At 45.4% G+C, this 17,901-nt stretch overlaps 1 protein-coding gene across 1 annotated transcript in view; it reads left to right on the forward strand.

The window, feature by feature from the left end:
- CCDC14 (coiled-coil domain containing 14) overlaps window positions 1–11,761 on the forward strand; it is a 384,504-nt gene extending 372,743 nt beyond the window's left edge. The window contains exon 13 of the mRNA XM_069616670.1: window positions 10,538–11,761. Coding sequence (XP_069472771.1) covers window positions 10,538–11,585 — 1,048 coding nt within the window. The 3' untranslated portion in view covers window positions 11,586–11,761. The remainder of the gene's footprint in view (window positions 1–10,537) is intronic.
- The last annotated feature ends 6,140 nt before the right edge of the window (window positions 11,762–17,901 follow it).

Consider the following 17,901-nt stretch of genomic DNA (forward strand, 5'->3'; position numbering starts at 1 on the left):
GAAAGACGAACCAATTTTGTTTCAGTGGCAGCTGGTAGAGAAGGGGATCCTTTCTCTAAGTCAGCAATCTCGAGGTGGATTGTCAAATGCATCACACTCTTGCTAAGAGAGATCTGCCCTTCAAGACTAGAGCGCATTCTATTTGAGGCACTGGGGCTTCCATAGCATTCAACGCAAATGTTCCCCTAGAGTCCATTTGCAAAGCGGCAACCTGGAGTTCTGTAAACACCTTTACAAAACACTATTGTCTAGACACTCATTCTAGGTCTGATTCTCAGGTGGGACAAGCAGTACTAAGACATCTTTTCACTACTGCTCCTTCTCACAACCCACCTCCAACTCCCGGTACTGCTCGCTAGTCTACGCAGAGCATGTGATTCTAAGCAGATTAACAAGTATCTGAAGATGTGCATTACTTACCGTAAAAGCATTTCTGATGATTGTATCTGTTCAGATTCACATGCGCCCACCCTTCCTCCCTGCTCGGTTGGCAGGAACATAGACGTCTTACTACTTTCTCTCTTTTTCTGTACTCGCTCACGAAGGTCACGGCAGAAAAAATACAATCGGAGGGACCTCGACGCGTGAAGGATTTTGGGTACACTACATGTCACGTAGGGATAGTGTTACAGGGACGCCCATGTCGACGTCCCCTCTAGATTCTCGAAAGACCAGATGCAATACTCTGCGGTTACCACTGAATGTGGGACTATATGCACAGCATGTGAATCTAAGCAGATACAATCATCAGAAATAATTTTACAGTAAGTAATGCATGTCACCTGCTTTTTTATCCTAAGTCACAAAATTTTCAAATAGACGTACTACTGTATCATTTAAATGTGGCCATGACATTGAACTGTTATTTGGCTAGGACAGGACCTTTTCAGAAGTCAGATATTCAGTGGATCGCATTCTCCCACAGATGCCTCAACTTGATAGATCATACCCCCATTGCCAACTGCTCTGAACATTTTGCCACGGGGGAGTTATGTGACTTAACGTAGTGTACTAGACTTCTCATGCCTTGACTGCATCACTCCCCGACTCCGGATATGACATCTGTCATCATACTTATAGCCTGCACTCTACGCTCCTCTACCTCCAGTTCTTTTTTCGGCATGTTAAGCACATTGTTCAAACGTAGCTTGTTTTAACACATTTTTTTGGCATCAGTATGTTGTGGCCCACACGTTCATGTTTCAAGTGCTGCTGGGACGGAAGCTCCAAAATGTCCATCACAGACCCCTACATTTGTGTGTGGTGTCCAAGGATGGAACATGACTTGGGACAGTGCTCATCCTGCCATTCTATGAACCCGAAGACCTTGAGGGAGTACTCCGGCAAAATAGTGCTAGGTATGCTGTAAAGACCGGAGGGGCTATTTGTACTTCTGTCCACTATATGGTTGCGTTAGAGGCATGGAATACCCTGCCAAGGTTCTCTACTGGTAGCTATAGACAAGGAACCACGGCTGAGACTCAAGGGAGATGATGCAGGCTGGTTCTTAGGTACAGTGAATCCCCCAAGCTCCACACAATGGAATTTCCACACACTATGGTGGGTGAGACGTTTTTTTTTTTTATGGTCAAAGTTCAGGTAGATGTATACAAATAAGACTCACTTTGTACTGTAAATCTCATTGGTTAACATAGTTTTATGTGCTTACACAGTTCTCTTTAAATTCATTTATAAAGCACCCACTGCTGACAGTTTTTAAAACACATTTAAATGATAATGCAAGGGTTAACCTTATAAACATTACTGTAGAAAGACAAGTAATACTTAGACCATAGGGATAATTCTTATTTAGGGAAAAAATGCAACAGTGCGAGGAGCCCCCCCTCCCCCTAACCTGGGAAACCAGTAACGAAACGTTAAGGAGTACTTTATGTTGTATACTAAAGCCCAGTCCAAATATGTCCATTACTAGTCTGCTTCTGTTTCTACAGATCTCCCACCCCAAAGTACCTGGGAAGCCGCATGAGAATAGGATCCGAGACGAATCTGGGACCCCTGGATGAATCCTGAGGATAAAAGATGCTATTCCTCGTCACAGTAACTTGGGTGCCTTGGAATGTGAAGTGCTGTAGTTTCTCTGCTTTACTCTACATGCCCGTCGAGGATGGAAACCACCCCGCCCCCCTGGGAAGGAGTCGACGCTGGAGAAGCGAACCTAGCAGTGTCGGAAAGGCAGCAAAGCAGGCCTGTTGCGGTGGTCTCAGTTGACAGGTTACTACGCAGACACTGGATGTCCCACGAAGATTACATTTGCTGTGGACCTCAACAAGGCTGGATGACGAAGATAAGACCCTTGGTGGTCATCAGTAACTTTTTCGATTGCAACTGGTGCAGTGACACTACGCTAGTAGGTGTCTGGTTTCAGGAATTTTGCGGTTGGCCGCCTTTTGGTTCTTCGGTGCTGCAGCATGGACTACATGATGGCTTCTGGCGACTTGGACTCAAGCACTTGACTTGTCTGCACTGCGGACCCTTACAAAGTGTGGAACTTCATGCTTTCTTTGGTGTTTGGTGGCGAGAAACCCACCGGCTGGAACTCCTCTGCAGGCGGTGACCCGGGATCTTCTCCGGCACGGCAAAGTGGACAGATGTGTTGGCTGCAGTGCTATTTGGAGATTTCGTGCGTCAGTTGGAACTTTCACTGCTCTGGGCGTTGAGCAGCACTCTGCCGGGGTACCCGATCTTCCGGGTGATACACAGTAACTTGGCTTCCAGCAGTCACAAACATTCCTGCAGACCCTGGATGACTCAGATGGACTTCTTATGCTCAGGATGTCCAGACACTCCTCTTCTGGACCCACAAAAGTACATCTTTGGGAAGGCAGGCACACATGACTAGCTTCCAGGACATAGCAGTAGTTGCACGATGTCCCTTCGTACCTACGGGAAGAGGTCGCCTATCCAGGTCCTCTGGTTCAGTCCTCAAATCAGGAAAGCAGCTTTTGGATTTGATGAAGAGTTGCAGCTGCAGACTTCTTCCTCCAACTGGATTCAGGATACAAGCTTCTGCTTTGGTTTTGACTTTCACCTTCTGACCCTGATATAAGTGAGGGGTCATTAGTTATACACACATGTTCCCCATTCCCTCAAGCTGAGCCATGCTCAGCCAGCCGATCACACAGTGCATTCTTCCAGCTGCCAATCATGCTCACAGGCATTCGGGCCATTCAACCAAAACCAGACACACTTAACACAGGATGTGGTTTGGAGGCATCGCCCAGCCTTTCAGAGCATTCACTCAGTTTGTCAGGGCATGCTCAAGCAGGACCACAGCCATTGTCACACGCAGCCAACACCAGACACCCACAACCCAGAACGTGATTTCACTTCTCTTTCCATTGAGGTAGGTTCTGCTCCTGGGGTATACGCAACACCCTAGGAAGTTCTCCTACTAGTTTAGCCGGTGCAGCCCCAGTTCCATATATGGTCCTTCCACCTAACATCCAGTCAGGGGAAGGGAACAGACAGGGTTTCTTGGGACTTTGAGAATCAAGGGGGAAAGGCAAAGGAAACCAAGAGGCCACCAGTGCCCATCTTGTCTTTGTCCAGGAATCCATTGATTCCTATGGTAGGGCCAAGTGTCCCAAAAAGGAGGAAGTGTCCCAAAAAGGACACCCAGAGCCACTGTCAAGTCAGCATGTAGCTGCCACTAGCCCATACCCTGCTCTTTGGGAAACACACATGTGCCCAAAAACACAAACTAGGGGTACAAGGGTGTACTCCTGCCCCTAGTTTCCATAGGGGTGTCCCAAGGGTCTTTGTCCACGAGAACAAAAATGAAGAGCTGCACTGCCAGGGGTCCCAACCGGACTCCTGTGCAGAAAACAGTCTAAGTAGGTAGTGGGACAAGTACTAGGGAGCCCTGCCCCTCCAAGGCATTTCCTGCATCACATACATCCCAGTCAAATTCGCTGGCCTGGTCAGACACGAAATCGAGGGTCGACAGAGAGGCCCACCTGCACGTAGGAAGATAACCGAAAAGGCCAGCGACATAAAAGATCAAATAAGAGTGCTCTCTTACAGTGAGTCCCACCACTCTTCTTCATCCTCTCACAACAAGAAACAAAAGTGCATGCTTAGGCGTGATTCAGATTCATTTGAGGAAAGGGGGTAAGTCTTACCGCTCCAAGTGGCCTTGGGAGAGGGAGGAATTTAAGCAACGAATGTTAGTAGTTTGAGAATGCAGCAGCAGTTATGGGACCTGCCTTGATGCATTCAGCAGGGCTATTGACCGTGCCCTGACTAATCAACACAAAGGCATCGAAAAAAGGTCATACACCCTGCAGTTTGACCATTTAGAGAAGAAAGATACCGCCTGCAGCATAGGCATCGGGCACGCAGACCGTGATTTCCCTTTCGTCACCGGCATAGGACCGGGGCTATATCCCTGAATCAAGAGCAGACTACTTCGAGTCCACGTGTTGTCGCGGTCCATCTAGGAGGAAGCGGCCCTTCCCCTTTGGGATGGAGCTGCTGACAATCGGGGGGGCTAGACGATGTGCTGGACTTCCTGGCTGATCAAGCAGAGATCATATAGCTGGCGCCATGCGAGCGGGTTAGATACCACTTGCGACATAGTTACACCAAACTGCCATATGTGCACCCAAATGCTCAATACTGTAAGGTTGGTGAGAAAGTAGTCCCCACCCTCGGTGCCCTGCTGAAACCCCTATTCCAGTAAGAGCTCACGGATATCCGAGACAAAGAACCACGATCTGAAACTGCCCTACAGTTAAATGTGGTGATGGCTGACCCTATTGCAATCCTTTGGCAGCATCCTTGCTAAATGCCAGCGATCTATGGGGGAATTTGCCAAGTACAAACCAGCCAGGGATTATTGGCCTTTCCTCTATACGCTACCGAGCTCTGGTGATCCAGGCTGTGACTGTCAACTAGAGTCCTCGACGTCTAATCTCCCTACGGACGGAGTCGAAAAAGGCAGATGTGCTTGTGAAGATCTTTTCATCCAGAACCATGGTGCTGAAAGAAGAGCAGTGCCTTGTGCAGCCACTCATTTGCTGGAGGGCATGATTGGAGATGGTTTCTTGGACATAGTAAATGATGGGAAGGAAGCAGCTCGCCAAGCCTTCCATGCCGGTCTCTACATGGCGGATTGCGTCTCGAGGTCGATGGGGATGGAAGTTTTCCCTGAGAGCTTCGTACCTTCGAGGCTCTGGATTTTCACCTGAGGTAAGAGTGGAATCTCCTAGACATGGCCTTTGCTGGTGAGCACCTCTTCATGCCCAGGGCCGACAAGTATCTGTAGAGATTTAAAGAATAGATAACGGCCAAATGGCAAGGATATGCAGTTCTGCAGCCGAACAAAAGCCAATCCTTTTTCATTAAGTTTGAGAGGCAGAGATGTTTGACGATACACTTGGCTTTGTGCGGACGCAAATGCCCCGGGCCAAACAAGGGCAGTAAAGGTTCTCATGCCTGGCTGGCGCGGGGGGTGGGGGGCGATCAGCGAAAAGCGAAGGAGCACATGGGGCGTACATCCAAATCTGGGTCTGCATCTCTTATACCTGTACTTGCGCAAGGGCAAATGCAAGATGGTTACGCTGGCTCAGATCCTTCAAGCCCTCAACATGCACAACTGGCTAGTATCCCTAGATCTCTTAGATTTTAAGTACAACTGATTCACAACCACACTGTGCATACATGTTAAGTTTAGATGAATGGAATATTCTAATGAAAGTGAAAACAGCCGATACATGGTTCGACCACAAGGTCTTCTTCCAGGCTTATATATACATATCAAATATCACAGACAGTTGATGTACATAACAAATATGAAAAGTAAAAATGGATTGAATGCACCAGAAACAAAAATCGGGGCATATAGGTGCAGGTAAGGGTGTAAGGTGGACCAATAATTAAATTCACAATATTACAATGAAACTATTTTGCCATTCATGAGTTGACGTCAACATAGTCACCAAAGTCCCCAACAATCCATAGCAGGGAGAAAAAGACATAACACGTGGTAAGGATTCACACAATTAATTGTTAATTTATCAAATAACCGTTTTTAGTTAACCTTTCAAGGTACAACTATGTTAAAATTAGCACTCCACCATGTAAAATGCTAGTGTGGGCCACTTGTTTGGCCAATGTGGGCCAGTTTGAGTTACTTCACTATCCAGCTAGTAGTTTTGACCATTGTTGCTGAATAAATAATCCTTAAATCTAGTCAAACAGTCTGTCACTAAAGGAATGACTTGCCATTGTGGGTCACATTTTCATTGGTGCCTGAGACAGTTTTGTGCTCAAGTCTGATCTTGTGAACCGCTAATGCCCATTTCCTCCATTTAAAAAAAATAATATATATATATTTCATTTCAGGCTGGGGACTCGCGCCCCACAGTTTGAAGACCTCTGCTCTAGGGATATTTAAAATTATTGTATTCAAGTTAAGTTACTGACTGCAATCTGCATCTAATGTGTACCATCAACACAAAGTATTACACAAAAACATGTATTTTAAAGATTAATCACAAATAGCATCTAGGATGAATGCTCCATCAATAGTACTGACTAACGCAACTGTCATTGCACAAAATTCATGTATAGACTAAACAGTTCTGTTGATCACAGTACAGTTCAACAATGATCCTTTTGCGAACAATTCATACTTGTGCAGAATTCACATGCATATGTAATTTGCCAACATGTTTTTATCATTACAAATTGATTTTGACATTACTATGGAATATATTTAATGTGCATTTCTGTATTTTCTAGTCTGTGATAAAGTAAAATTCATGTTTAAGACCACCGAGAATTACTGATACATTGGACAGTTGCCCTGTTTTCTGTTCCTATTTCCTGTGGTGTGTTATACCCATGGATCACTCCATATAGATCTTGACAGCTTCATTAGTAAAATATTTTATGGAAAAATCAGACATAAGATTTCTTTTGAACCGAGGTGCAAAAAGTTGTTTTACTATCCCTAGAGGTTGTATTAGATTCCCATCTTATGTATTGAATTTGGGAATTCAGGCCAAATATACTCGCCCTTAGCACAGAATGGGTTAGTTTCACCTAGAATTGGGTAAACGTGTAACCTTTTGTATTCCATAAACTGGCTTGTAGAATTTACGCTTCCTTGTAGTACACTTGATTTTCATATAAATCTAGTGTTATGCTTTTATTTATTCTCCTCAACTGGTTATAAATATCTGTTCATCTTAACTGATTAAATGTGTGATATTCTAATAATATGAAATGGCCCTTTGGTTGACCAGACAATTCTTTGTAAATTTGGAAGCAGTGCTCTTTTGGAAGTAGTGTCTCAAGGTGGATTTTGGAAGTTGTTACTGTTGCTATCAGTTGTGTAACAATACCTTTGCTGGTTGCCCTACGTCCCGTTCGACTTGAGGCAAGTGTGGCACTATTGGGCAATACTCTCGTGGAGACCTCAACAAAATGGTGACTTTGCAATTCGTGCACACATTCTTTTGTCATTACTTTGAAGATTTGTGCACATGGCTATTCCCAACATTGGAGTGCTGTGACCGCCACGTATGAAAAGTTGATTTGGTGACTGAGGACCAGGTACACTGAAGTTACACATCAGTGATATTGGGAGAATCGCTGTGGGTCTCATGTCTCCCAAAATTCTCTGCCAAATGTTCTTATCCTTGATCTCCACTACCAAATCCATGGTGAGTGAGGGTTTCAGTGACAGATTGCAGTTGTATGTCTGGGCGCAAACTCCCAACCTTATTCAAGCTCTACTATTCAGCACTGACCCTCTCTCATATGTAGTTATTTGGGAAACTTTGATTGCTGCTGCTCTGCCAGAGCAATATGAATGGGCAGGTATGTGTTATAGACGGTGCCCAGAGGGTTTCTATTGCAGGGAGTCCCCCACGTGCCGATTGCTTCAGCAAAGATACCCCGATATGCTGACATTTCTGAACTGATTGTGCTATGTGAAATTGCTCACGCTTCAGACTAGGAGGTCCCCGGAGCCAGGATAAGGAGCCACACATTGCTTCCAGCACTTCTGCAAGCTGCTTTGGTTCTGCGCTGGCACAAACAATTGGTATTTAATATGGAGGGGTTAAAATTGACAACACTTGTAAAGGGACACCCGACACTGGAAGAAGGTAGAGAGTCGACATCAATCCTGCAACTGGCAGCGAAAAGGGAAATTACTCAGCCAGTCCAAAGCATTATTGGATATTCCAGGGAAGGCACGGCTCTACACAAATGATGTTTTGACACAATGGAACCAAAGGTCTGAGGAGGTTTAGATGCCTTTGGAGAGCCAGAGTGGACACCAGAGCCCACTGGGAGCTGCGTATCAACTGCTTTGGGAGTGGGGTGTGGGGGAGGGCATACCAATAACCCTTGAAAGAGAAAGCAATAGCCTCTTGGAGCCTATACTACAGAACATGACCAGGGTCCAGAACCAAGGAGACTACTGTGAGACTCTTGTTGGGAGCTGTTTTTCCAATACTACTTGGAGCCAAAACAGAAGCCATGGCCTTTTGAGGCTCAAACCCAGAAGGGGACAATAAAATGTAAATTGCTTTTATATTGCGCTGCATGCGGAATTTCAGCCTCTAAGCGCAGGAACCGGTATCGAACCCGACTGCTCAGCATTGTCTCGTTTCCAAGACAATTGCGTTCTACCAGAGTTATCCTCCCGGCAACCATTGCCTGGTTCGGCCTTGCAAGGATGAAGATCTTCTTGCTGTTAACAATAATTGTAGCACTCTGGCAGGTGGTGGACGTTATTCCTGCAGCTAAGGTATACTCCTGGCAAAATGGAAATAAGATGTCCTTGCTAGTAGATATTTGTAATACGGAGCCAAGGAAGGTGACCTGTGATGCAGAGTGGGACATTTCTAGACCAACAGAAACCACTGAGAAAACTAGAAGCATCCTGGGCACTAAATCCCTAGAACTCTGACCACACTAATGGAGTGAGTTTGGTGCTATAGCCCAGGGATATTTTTATGGATCCGGAACAATAAACCCAGGAACCTCACTTTTGTGGTTCCCCATCCTGACAAGTTAAGCCTAGGCAATCCAACCTTAGCTTTACTCACAGCTTGGTACCTTAGTCTACAATAAAGGTGTTGAACTGGATTAGAAGTGTCAAATGTTTTATTGATTTCTATTCATAACATAGGCCATTCTTCATTATCTTTTTCAGATACTCCCTTTCTTCTCTCTACCTATGTTCTCTATGCTTGGTAGTCTATTCTGCAAGTAACCCTAAAGTGATTCACATGCTTCCAAATTAAACATTACTTAAAACTTGATTTATTCAGCATTGTTATTTTATAAAGTCGCACTAAAAGTGAGTAGAAATTGGTAATAGTGTGTGGGGTAACTATTATTCTGGAGATATTCTATATCAGCGTTTGCTGTAGAGAAAATATACAAAAGTAGAACCAATATTAGAGGTTGTTAATATTATTCATACAGTGCTCCAGTTGCATTGTCTCCAGGCACCCTGGCAGATCAGAAAGATTTGGAAGTGTTAGGTGAATGGGCACCAAAGGAAAATACACAGTAGCTTTACTATTGTGGTCTTGCATGCCAACCGGAAGTGCCCTGAGCTCTGACTGCTTGTCAGTTCTTAGTTGTTCTGTGACAAGTGCATATAGGCACTTTTGTCAGAAGAAGAGCCTTGTGTTCCCATGTTGCTAATATGCTTTGGCTAGGGCTGTGGTAAGCTGTTGTAGACTTTAAGGTTTTCTGATGATTGATGACTTTTGAGAGGGATGTTCAATTGCCATGCATCGGTACATAAGTTGGTATGCTTATTTTGTTGGAACAGTTAATTTGAGAATGTTAGTGCAGGAATCTGAGGGAGACCTGAATGGAGCTAGTTGATCAGGAGTGCAGACAATCTGGAGGCACATACAATTGATCATGACATGATTCAGCAGCATGAAAGGCATAACAATGAGAAGTCATAGCAACATTTAACAAAGCCAAACAAACTGGTGTCCTCCCCGTGCTACTCTCTGGCTTTTGCAGCCACTCGCATTTCACTTTCTCGTTTTGGTAATGCCAAACTCTGTCACGCACTCTTCTCCCTCTCGCATTTCTCTCATGCTCTTCCTATATGCCCCTCTCCCACACATTCACGAATAGATACTTTGTAACCCTGTGTGCAACAATAATCTGGGAAATGGCAGATAGGTTGAAGGAGCAGTCCTAGAGACTCCAATCATTACCATAAGTTCTACGTGTTATTGTGGGCATTAACCTTTGGTTGAGAGGAAGGGCAACCTGAGGTATTAAAAACCCAGGCGTTCATTGAACCTTCCTTAGTATGTTGGTTGGCAGGCTGAGCCCCATCTCGAAACTTTCTTGCTGAGGTGCTCAGTGGCCATGAACAAACTTTTGTTTTGCAAAATTATTCTTTTCAGATATTTTAAGTAGAAAGTTGTACATAATTTTTCTGTGTTGTGGAATAAATGTTAGTTTATACAAACATGAACATTTGTGAATTCTGCTTTTAGTTAACTTTCTGTATTCTTTACAGGACCTTGCAAGGCAGTATGACCAAGCTTCTATCAGACCTCAGTGCTGACAAACTTCGAAGTAAGCCTGGAAACCTTCTTACAACATCACTCTTGAAGGCCTATGAGAAACAACTACAGAATGAAAATTGTTCTGCCAGGACATCCATAATGAGCTATTTGAAGAAACTAGAGCCTGACACTGCATTTGCTGATGCAGAATCACAGTTTTCTGACAAAATTAGGGAAGCAAAATCACCAGATGCCACCGTCTATGAAAATCTCTCTACATCGAATGCATTGTTAAAAAAATTAACAGTCTCTGAAGAACCATCACAGTTTATTGAAAATTGTGCTTTACTATCTGGTAGTCTATCTCCGATTTCATCCCGTAGTCCTTCAAAGTATTGTACGAAACCCAAAAGTGACTCCTGCACTCTAATAGACGAGGACCAGAAGCTAGATGAGACAATGTACATTCCTTTTGCCAGCAGTCCCTCCAAAACACAACATAAAATACTTGAAAGGCGAATGTGCACCCCAACAAGGATGGGCATGCCTCCAAGGAGTCTGGATTACAATAACACAATTTCCGGCTTTGAAAGTCACAAACTTACTAATGAATCCAACTCGTTGCCTGTAAGATCAGAAAGTTCAGAATTCACTGGTAACTTTGGCTTTAAAAATAAGGTGCCCAGTGCCCCTGAACTCATGGAGTGCCAAAATAAGTTTGAGGATTGGTTACCTGCAAAGTCGAGGGAAAAAATGAAGGATTTCCCTGCAGAAATATCTGGCAATTCAGAAAGTCTGCAACCTACTAAAAGTCATCAAAGTGTTTTTTCACACCAGCAGGTACAAGACCCACAGATCGTGGCCAAAAACTCAGTGAACAATTCTTCCTATTCAACCACTGGCTACCAGCCAAGAAATACAGACTGTACCATGTCCTCCTTCTCAACATTTACTTCGCACGATGAGCAGGATTTCAGGGATGGATTAGCTGATTTAGATGCCAACATAGCAAGACTGCAGAGGACACTGCAAGCGAACTTCTCACAAAAGTTTAAATGATAAAATTATGATTGCGTCTATTTCTCAGAAATTTATTTATTTTAGAGCAAAGTAATTTCTATCTATATGTAGTGAAACTCATTTTCTTTGTTTTTAAATGTTTGTGTGTGATTTCCTCCTATTTAAATCTTGTATTTTTATATAAAAAAATAAATTATGTGCTGTTTGACTTGCAATCTTTTTAAATATCTGAATGATTTTCCTGAGCATTAATACAGTTCACTGGGAAGAATGTCTAATGAAATGCAGGAATTGTAATATTGCTTTACAAGATGCAGGCTACAGCCTTTTTGCTAAGCAATCATAAATGTTTTGATCTTGTTCTGTCCATCGCAATTATTGGCTTTCCAGTCCTCACATGTATGGTGGCTGTAAGAAAATACTATTTGTGCAGAAAAATGCACTAGGGGTTGGCGTCAAAGGCTTCTATGCGCTATGCCCAAACTTGTACAGCCCACCTCGGCTCACAGTTCAGTCATGGTAAAACTGATTAAATTAGTTGCTATTCCTCCTTAGATTGTATATTGGTACTATGGGCAGAGGTCTGGCTATACTCACAAGAGATGTATATTGGCAGAAGATTCCTAACCACAACAGTGTAGCAAGATTAGAAATCGTGTTTTATGAAGACTGCGATAAAAGGAGACCATCAATGGCTATGACCATTTTAGACACCATATAGGAAGTCTGTGAGGCCCTATGCAAAAACCCATTGTCAACACCAGCCTCTACGGCTGAACCGGAAAAGTGCAAGGATCTGGATAGCTCAACGCTGTGCCTCAGAATTCACCTGAAGCCACATTCAGTTATAACCGTGCCGGCCAGGAGAAGACTAGTTATCTGGCATCCCGCTCACAGCCCCGCAACCCCAGACAAGGTGGGCAGAAAATTGGAAGCACTTGTCCGAAAGCTGCCAGCCTCGGCTTTGCTGTCAATTGTCTCGGGAGGATAGCTCAGGGGCAACGTGCTCGCCTTGGAAGCAAGACGACACGGAGCACCACCGGTTCGATCCCCGGGTCCGCGCTTAGAAACCTCAGGGTATTAAGAGTGTTATAAATAACCTATCAGAGCAGCAAATGCTGTTGCCATGACCACTCCCTGCGATGGAGAGCTCTGGCATAAAATGAGCAAATTGCTGGATTATCTGCCGCAGAACTGCAGGATGAAGTTTAATGTCATTATGAAAGGAGAAACCATGTTGGACCATGCAATAGATTGTCACTGATGCAGTGGATGCAGGTTTGAGGCAGATATGGTGCATGGGACCGTCCTCTGGTGTCCAGTTTGGATGAAGGCAACCAACTTCCGCCCAGAGGTCCAGACACAGATTCTGGACATGCTATTTGATGGTCGGGGGCTATTTGGAAAGAGAATGGTTGATCGTCTCAAGGGAATCTAAACCGATACGGACACAGAGCAATTGCTTCCCTAGAATGGTGAGGACGGTCACACAGTTACAATGGTTGTCTATACACTGGTGTCCAACTGAAAAAACAGTTTGAAAAGTAATCAGGCATTCAGGCGGTACTAAAGAGGGGTGCTTTATTTGCGGATATTGGGACCGATGATTGTACAGCCAATCCTGTCAGGATCCCATTTCTCTACATTCCGGACATAGAACACAAGACAGCATGTTAGTTGTTTCCAATCAACTGACTAGTTCTTGAGATTGGACTTCTCAAAATAGGGGGTTTCAGACTTAATCTTCTTCCATGGCAGAAATATTGATTCTGGCCAGCTCTATTAAATCAAGGGTGTAGGATGACAACGTGCACAAATATAAGACTACTTGTTTGGCTTGGACACTAACTCCTACTTTGTGCTAAGCACTGAAGTGGGTGGAGCCCACAATGATGTCTCATGGGAATTCCAGATGTCAAAACTCCAGAGACCCCAGGAATGCTTCAACCCTACTCATCCTGGAATTGAGAAATTGAGATGTGACAAATTCCCTACATAATTGGGCAGGCTAATGCAACATCTAGGTATAGTTAAAATAAAGTGTATTCAAGTTAAGTTGCTGACTGCAATCTGCATCTAATGTGTACCATCAACACAAAGTAAAAATGGACCAGGAACACAGTCCATTTTGCTCCTTTTGAGGAAGTGCAGTGAAGTTCTGCACTTATTATAATCATCCAGTAGGGCACATCTCGCCATAAACGCACAGTCCGTCATCAAGGTACCAACAGTCCTCAACAAAGTACGACACGCAAAGGGGCAGACTGGGTTCATGACGGTCACAACCCCAGGCGTCCAAGTAGGCCTGACTCCCCAAAATAAAAACTCCTGCACTGCACCCCGCTGGGAGGAAGGTCAGCCTCTATGTACATTACTGGTGGAAAATCACATCTGAGAAATGGGTGCTAGACATGGTGGATAGAGGCCACACGCTAGAGTTCTTAACATAACCACCAAAATCACTGCTGCAAAAGACAAGGCAGCCTCATTTATACCAAGTTAGAGGCATGCAAGCTGTTAAAGAAATCAGCCATAGAGCCTAAAGAAGGGAAAGGGGTTCTATTCCCGATATTTCATCATAAAGAACAATGGAAAATGGTGCCCAATCCTGGACCTATGCCGCCTCAACAAGCATGTGAAGCGCATCACTTTGAAAATGACCAACCGGTTATTCTGCTGGCAAATGAGAGCGACATCCTGACGACCATCGACTTGAAAGACACCTACTCTCATACCAATTCACCCTGCTCACAGATGCTACCTGAGGGTTTATGGAGGCGATCAGAGCTACCAATTACGAGTTTCCCTTAGGCGTACAATCAGCTCTGAGAGGTTTTCTGAAGTGCCTAGCGCCGGTGGAGGTGCATCTTCAGAGATCCGGAGTAAGTGCTTCCATACCTGGATGTCTGTTTAAGAAAAGCTGCTTCAGAGGACGAGATAATCCAGAATGTCAGGCAAACTGTGCTCACCATGCTAGGATTTTCTAGCAACACTGCAAAATCTGCAGACGCTTAATAACAAACAGCCAGGTTCCTAGGAGTGGATCTGAACACATCCCTCACTCTCATAAAACCATCCACCAAACGATTTGCAGCACTAACACAACTAGCAGGCTGGCTTATGTAAGCGACTACTGCCACTGTTTGACGATACAAGTCCCTGCTGGGCATGATGTTCTGTATATTTCTAGTCCCAAACTGCAGGCTAAGGATGCACCCTATCCAGGAGGAGTTAGACCGACATTGGACACAAGCCACAGGCTTCTGGGAAGACAACATACACTTCACTCAGTTTCCATCGAGCTCTTCAGTGGTGGTGCAACAAATGCAACCTCCAAAAGGCATACCTTTTCAGTCTCAGACGTCCACACTTATCCTCAGAACGGACACCTCTGTCAAGACCCAACAAAGGAGGAGAGAATATCGACACTCCCCCCGAACCACAGAAGCCGAATAGATCGACCCTCCCACCGTGTTTGGCACAGGCGTCTGATGTCTGGACTAAGTTATCCATGTGGCAGCCAATTGGGGGGGAGGGAAAGCGTGATTAGGGAGAGGTTATGGATAGGGAAGGGGAAGTAAGGAAAACCGGAAAGAGGTTAAAGGGAAAAATAATTGGATACGTTTCGGGGAAGTTGGGGGAAAAATCAAGACACGCATATACCAACAATCCTGACCTAATTTCATCACCAGACCTGCCTGTCACCTCAACATATAACTGTCACCTGGAGAGTCTTGCCTAGACCTACACCCCTCCTACTGTTTGAGACACATAACCAGGAACTGAATGCAACATTTAAGCACATATGGACACTAGTAGGCAGCATGGCAGATACAAAGGGGTTTCCCCTCCATGACATAAGAAAACTGATGGCCTGTTGGGCAAGCAAAAGCAGACATAACGTACATTACATTGGAGGGGCCCCTTAATGCAACCTAATAGTTCCTAACCCCCCCTCCCACCTCATGTAATAACTGTGCTGTGACATTAGAACACATTCCCACCTCAGATAGGCATTCTGCGCTTTTCCGCTGACTCTTCCTTTGCAAAACAGAAAACGATGCTTGTGAAGTAATGTCCAAGAGCAGCCCTTCAGCTGAAGAGTAAACGGAGCGTATGGGCAGAAACCCCCAATAAGGTTGCATACACATGTGGAGAGTGCATGTACATTTTCCACACATACACAGCAGAGAAACACTTTACAGTTACTTAACTGAATTCCCGGGCGCACCACCGGACTTTCTGGACCTGTAGAAATGAGGCATATAACACTCAGGCTGCCTCTATTCATTGCTGTGACCTGGGCGGAACAAAAACCTGCATTCCCCCTGCTCCTTTCAGTGTTCATCGCAAACGCTGCTGTGACCGCCCATGCCATTCGGCTCAATAATCCGCACCTGAGCACGGGCGGCCGGCGTAGGAAATGGTCCCTGCAATCAAAATCAGCTGTTTCACACGAAGCCTGGGACTAGAGAACCTTCCCACGGCTGCTGGGAATTGTAGTTTTCCCCAACTACAAGCGGTTTTGAATGCCCACAAGCCTTTCCCTGCCCCAATCCCTAACAACCTCCCTAACGAGGTGCGGAGCGCATCTGTGCAACCTGCAAACGAAAGGGACACGGTCAAGGGCGGAGTCAGCTCTCCTCTTCTCAGGAGGATAGCTCGGGGGCAACGCACTCCCCTTGGAAGTAAGACGAAATCGAGCACCACAGGTTCGGTCCACGCTTGGACACCTCCTGGGTATTAAGCGTGTTATAAATAACCAATTATATTTATATCTGTCCTGGAGTTAAGAACCTTCCAATGGACGTTGAAGCCTTATAACTTGTCATGAGGTGCCATGTCATATCCGTGCAAACTGACAACACAACCTCTACTATATGGACAAGCAGTGGGCCACAATCAGCTCAGCTGTCCGTGGAGGGGCAGGAGCTGTGGAGATGGGGCCCTTAAAGAAAACGATCCACGTCAGAGCGGAACACCTCCCTGGTAAAGACAACATCCTAGTGAAACAGCTAAGCAGAGATTATTCAACATCCCGTGAATGGGAGTTGGATGGGAAAGAGCTCAAACGAGTTTTCAGGAAATGGGGTAAATTAATTATCCTAACTGTAAGGATACCCCCATCGCCTGCACTGTCACTGCCTTGAAACAGCCAAATCTTTCAAACCTATTATGATGCATTAATAAGTAATATTCGTATATATTTAGCGCAAATAAACGATTGTAAAACATGAAATATGTAGATCCAGAAAAAAATTAGAAATAGTAAATCGCTCATAATAATGTTCATTCCTTGTGTTCTTCATCCAAAGTAATATATTGCAAAAATGTCAAATACTGCCCAACGGTTAAGGAGCAAACATTTCAAATATTATGCTTCCAAAGATCAGAAACACAAAAACTTCAAGAAGTTGTGACTCTATGGGGGTAATTCATAGAATTTAGCGCACAAGTGTCGCACGCGGCTGGCGCACAGTGTGCGCGTGTGAATCTCTGCACCAGCCGCATGCGCTAAAATCCATTTCCATGCACAGCGTATTCATGGATTTCAGCTACCAAAACCAGCCGTGGCACAGCGACCCTGCAGCAGTGCCAGTTACGCCTCCAAGAACGCCCCTCGCACAGGGAAAAGCCATCAAAATCCCCAATCCAGCGCAAAGGGCTGCGCTAACCCTGTACCAGCACGGCAAGTGGGGTACGTGTATTTCTGGGGTGCGCGGGAAGTTTTACACGCGATTTCAGCAGGGTACGTGTATTTCTGGGGTGCGCGGGAAGTTTTACACGCGATTGGCCTGGCTACGTGTATTTCAGGGGTGCGCGTGAAGTGGTACACGCGATTCCAGCAGGGTATGTGTATTTCAGGGGTGCGCGGGAAGTTTCACACGTAGTAGGCCCTGTGCGAGTGGGGTACGTGTATAACTGGGGTTCGCGGGAAGTTTTACCCGCGATCTCAGCAGGGTACGTGTATAACTGGGGTTCGCGTGAAGTTTCACACGTGATTGGAGCATGGTACGTGTATTACGGTGTTCGCGGGAAGTTTCACACGCGATTTCAGCAGAGTACGTGTATTTCGGGGGAGTCCTACACGTGATTTGGCAGTGTGGGTCCTCCCAGGTGTTCCCTGTACACCCTCCATGGCCCCTGCAGGCAGCCCACACCACAGGGGACCGCTCTGCACCCCTGGTCATGTCCCGCTGGCAGCCCACACAACATGGGCATGCCCCCCAGCAAAGCCACATGTCTCATTGCACTACTGATCACCAACTCATGTCCCCTTGCAACCCCCACCCCCCAGCAGTCAGGGGCACCTGCCAGCAGGCCCCCACTACGTCCCCCTGCACCCCCACCCCCC

Source organism: Ambystoma mexicanum, chromosome 9 (genome assembly GCF_040938575.1).
Source record: "Ambystoma mexicanum isolate Mex_15411 chromosome 9, UKY_AmexF1_1, whole genome shotgun sequence".
Lineage (NCBI taxonomy): Eukaryota > Metazoa > Chordata > Amphibia > Caudata > Ambystomatidae > Ambystoma > Ambystoma mexicanum.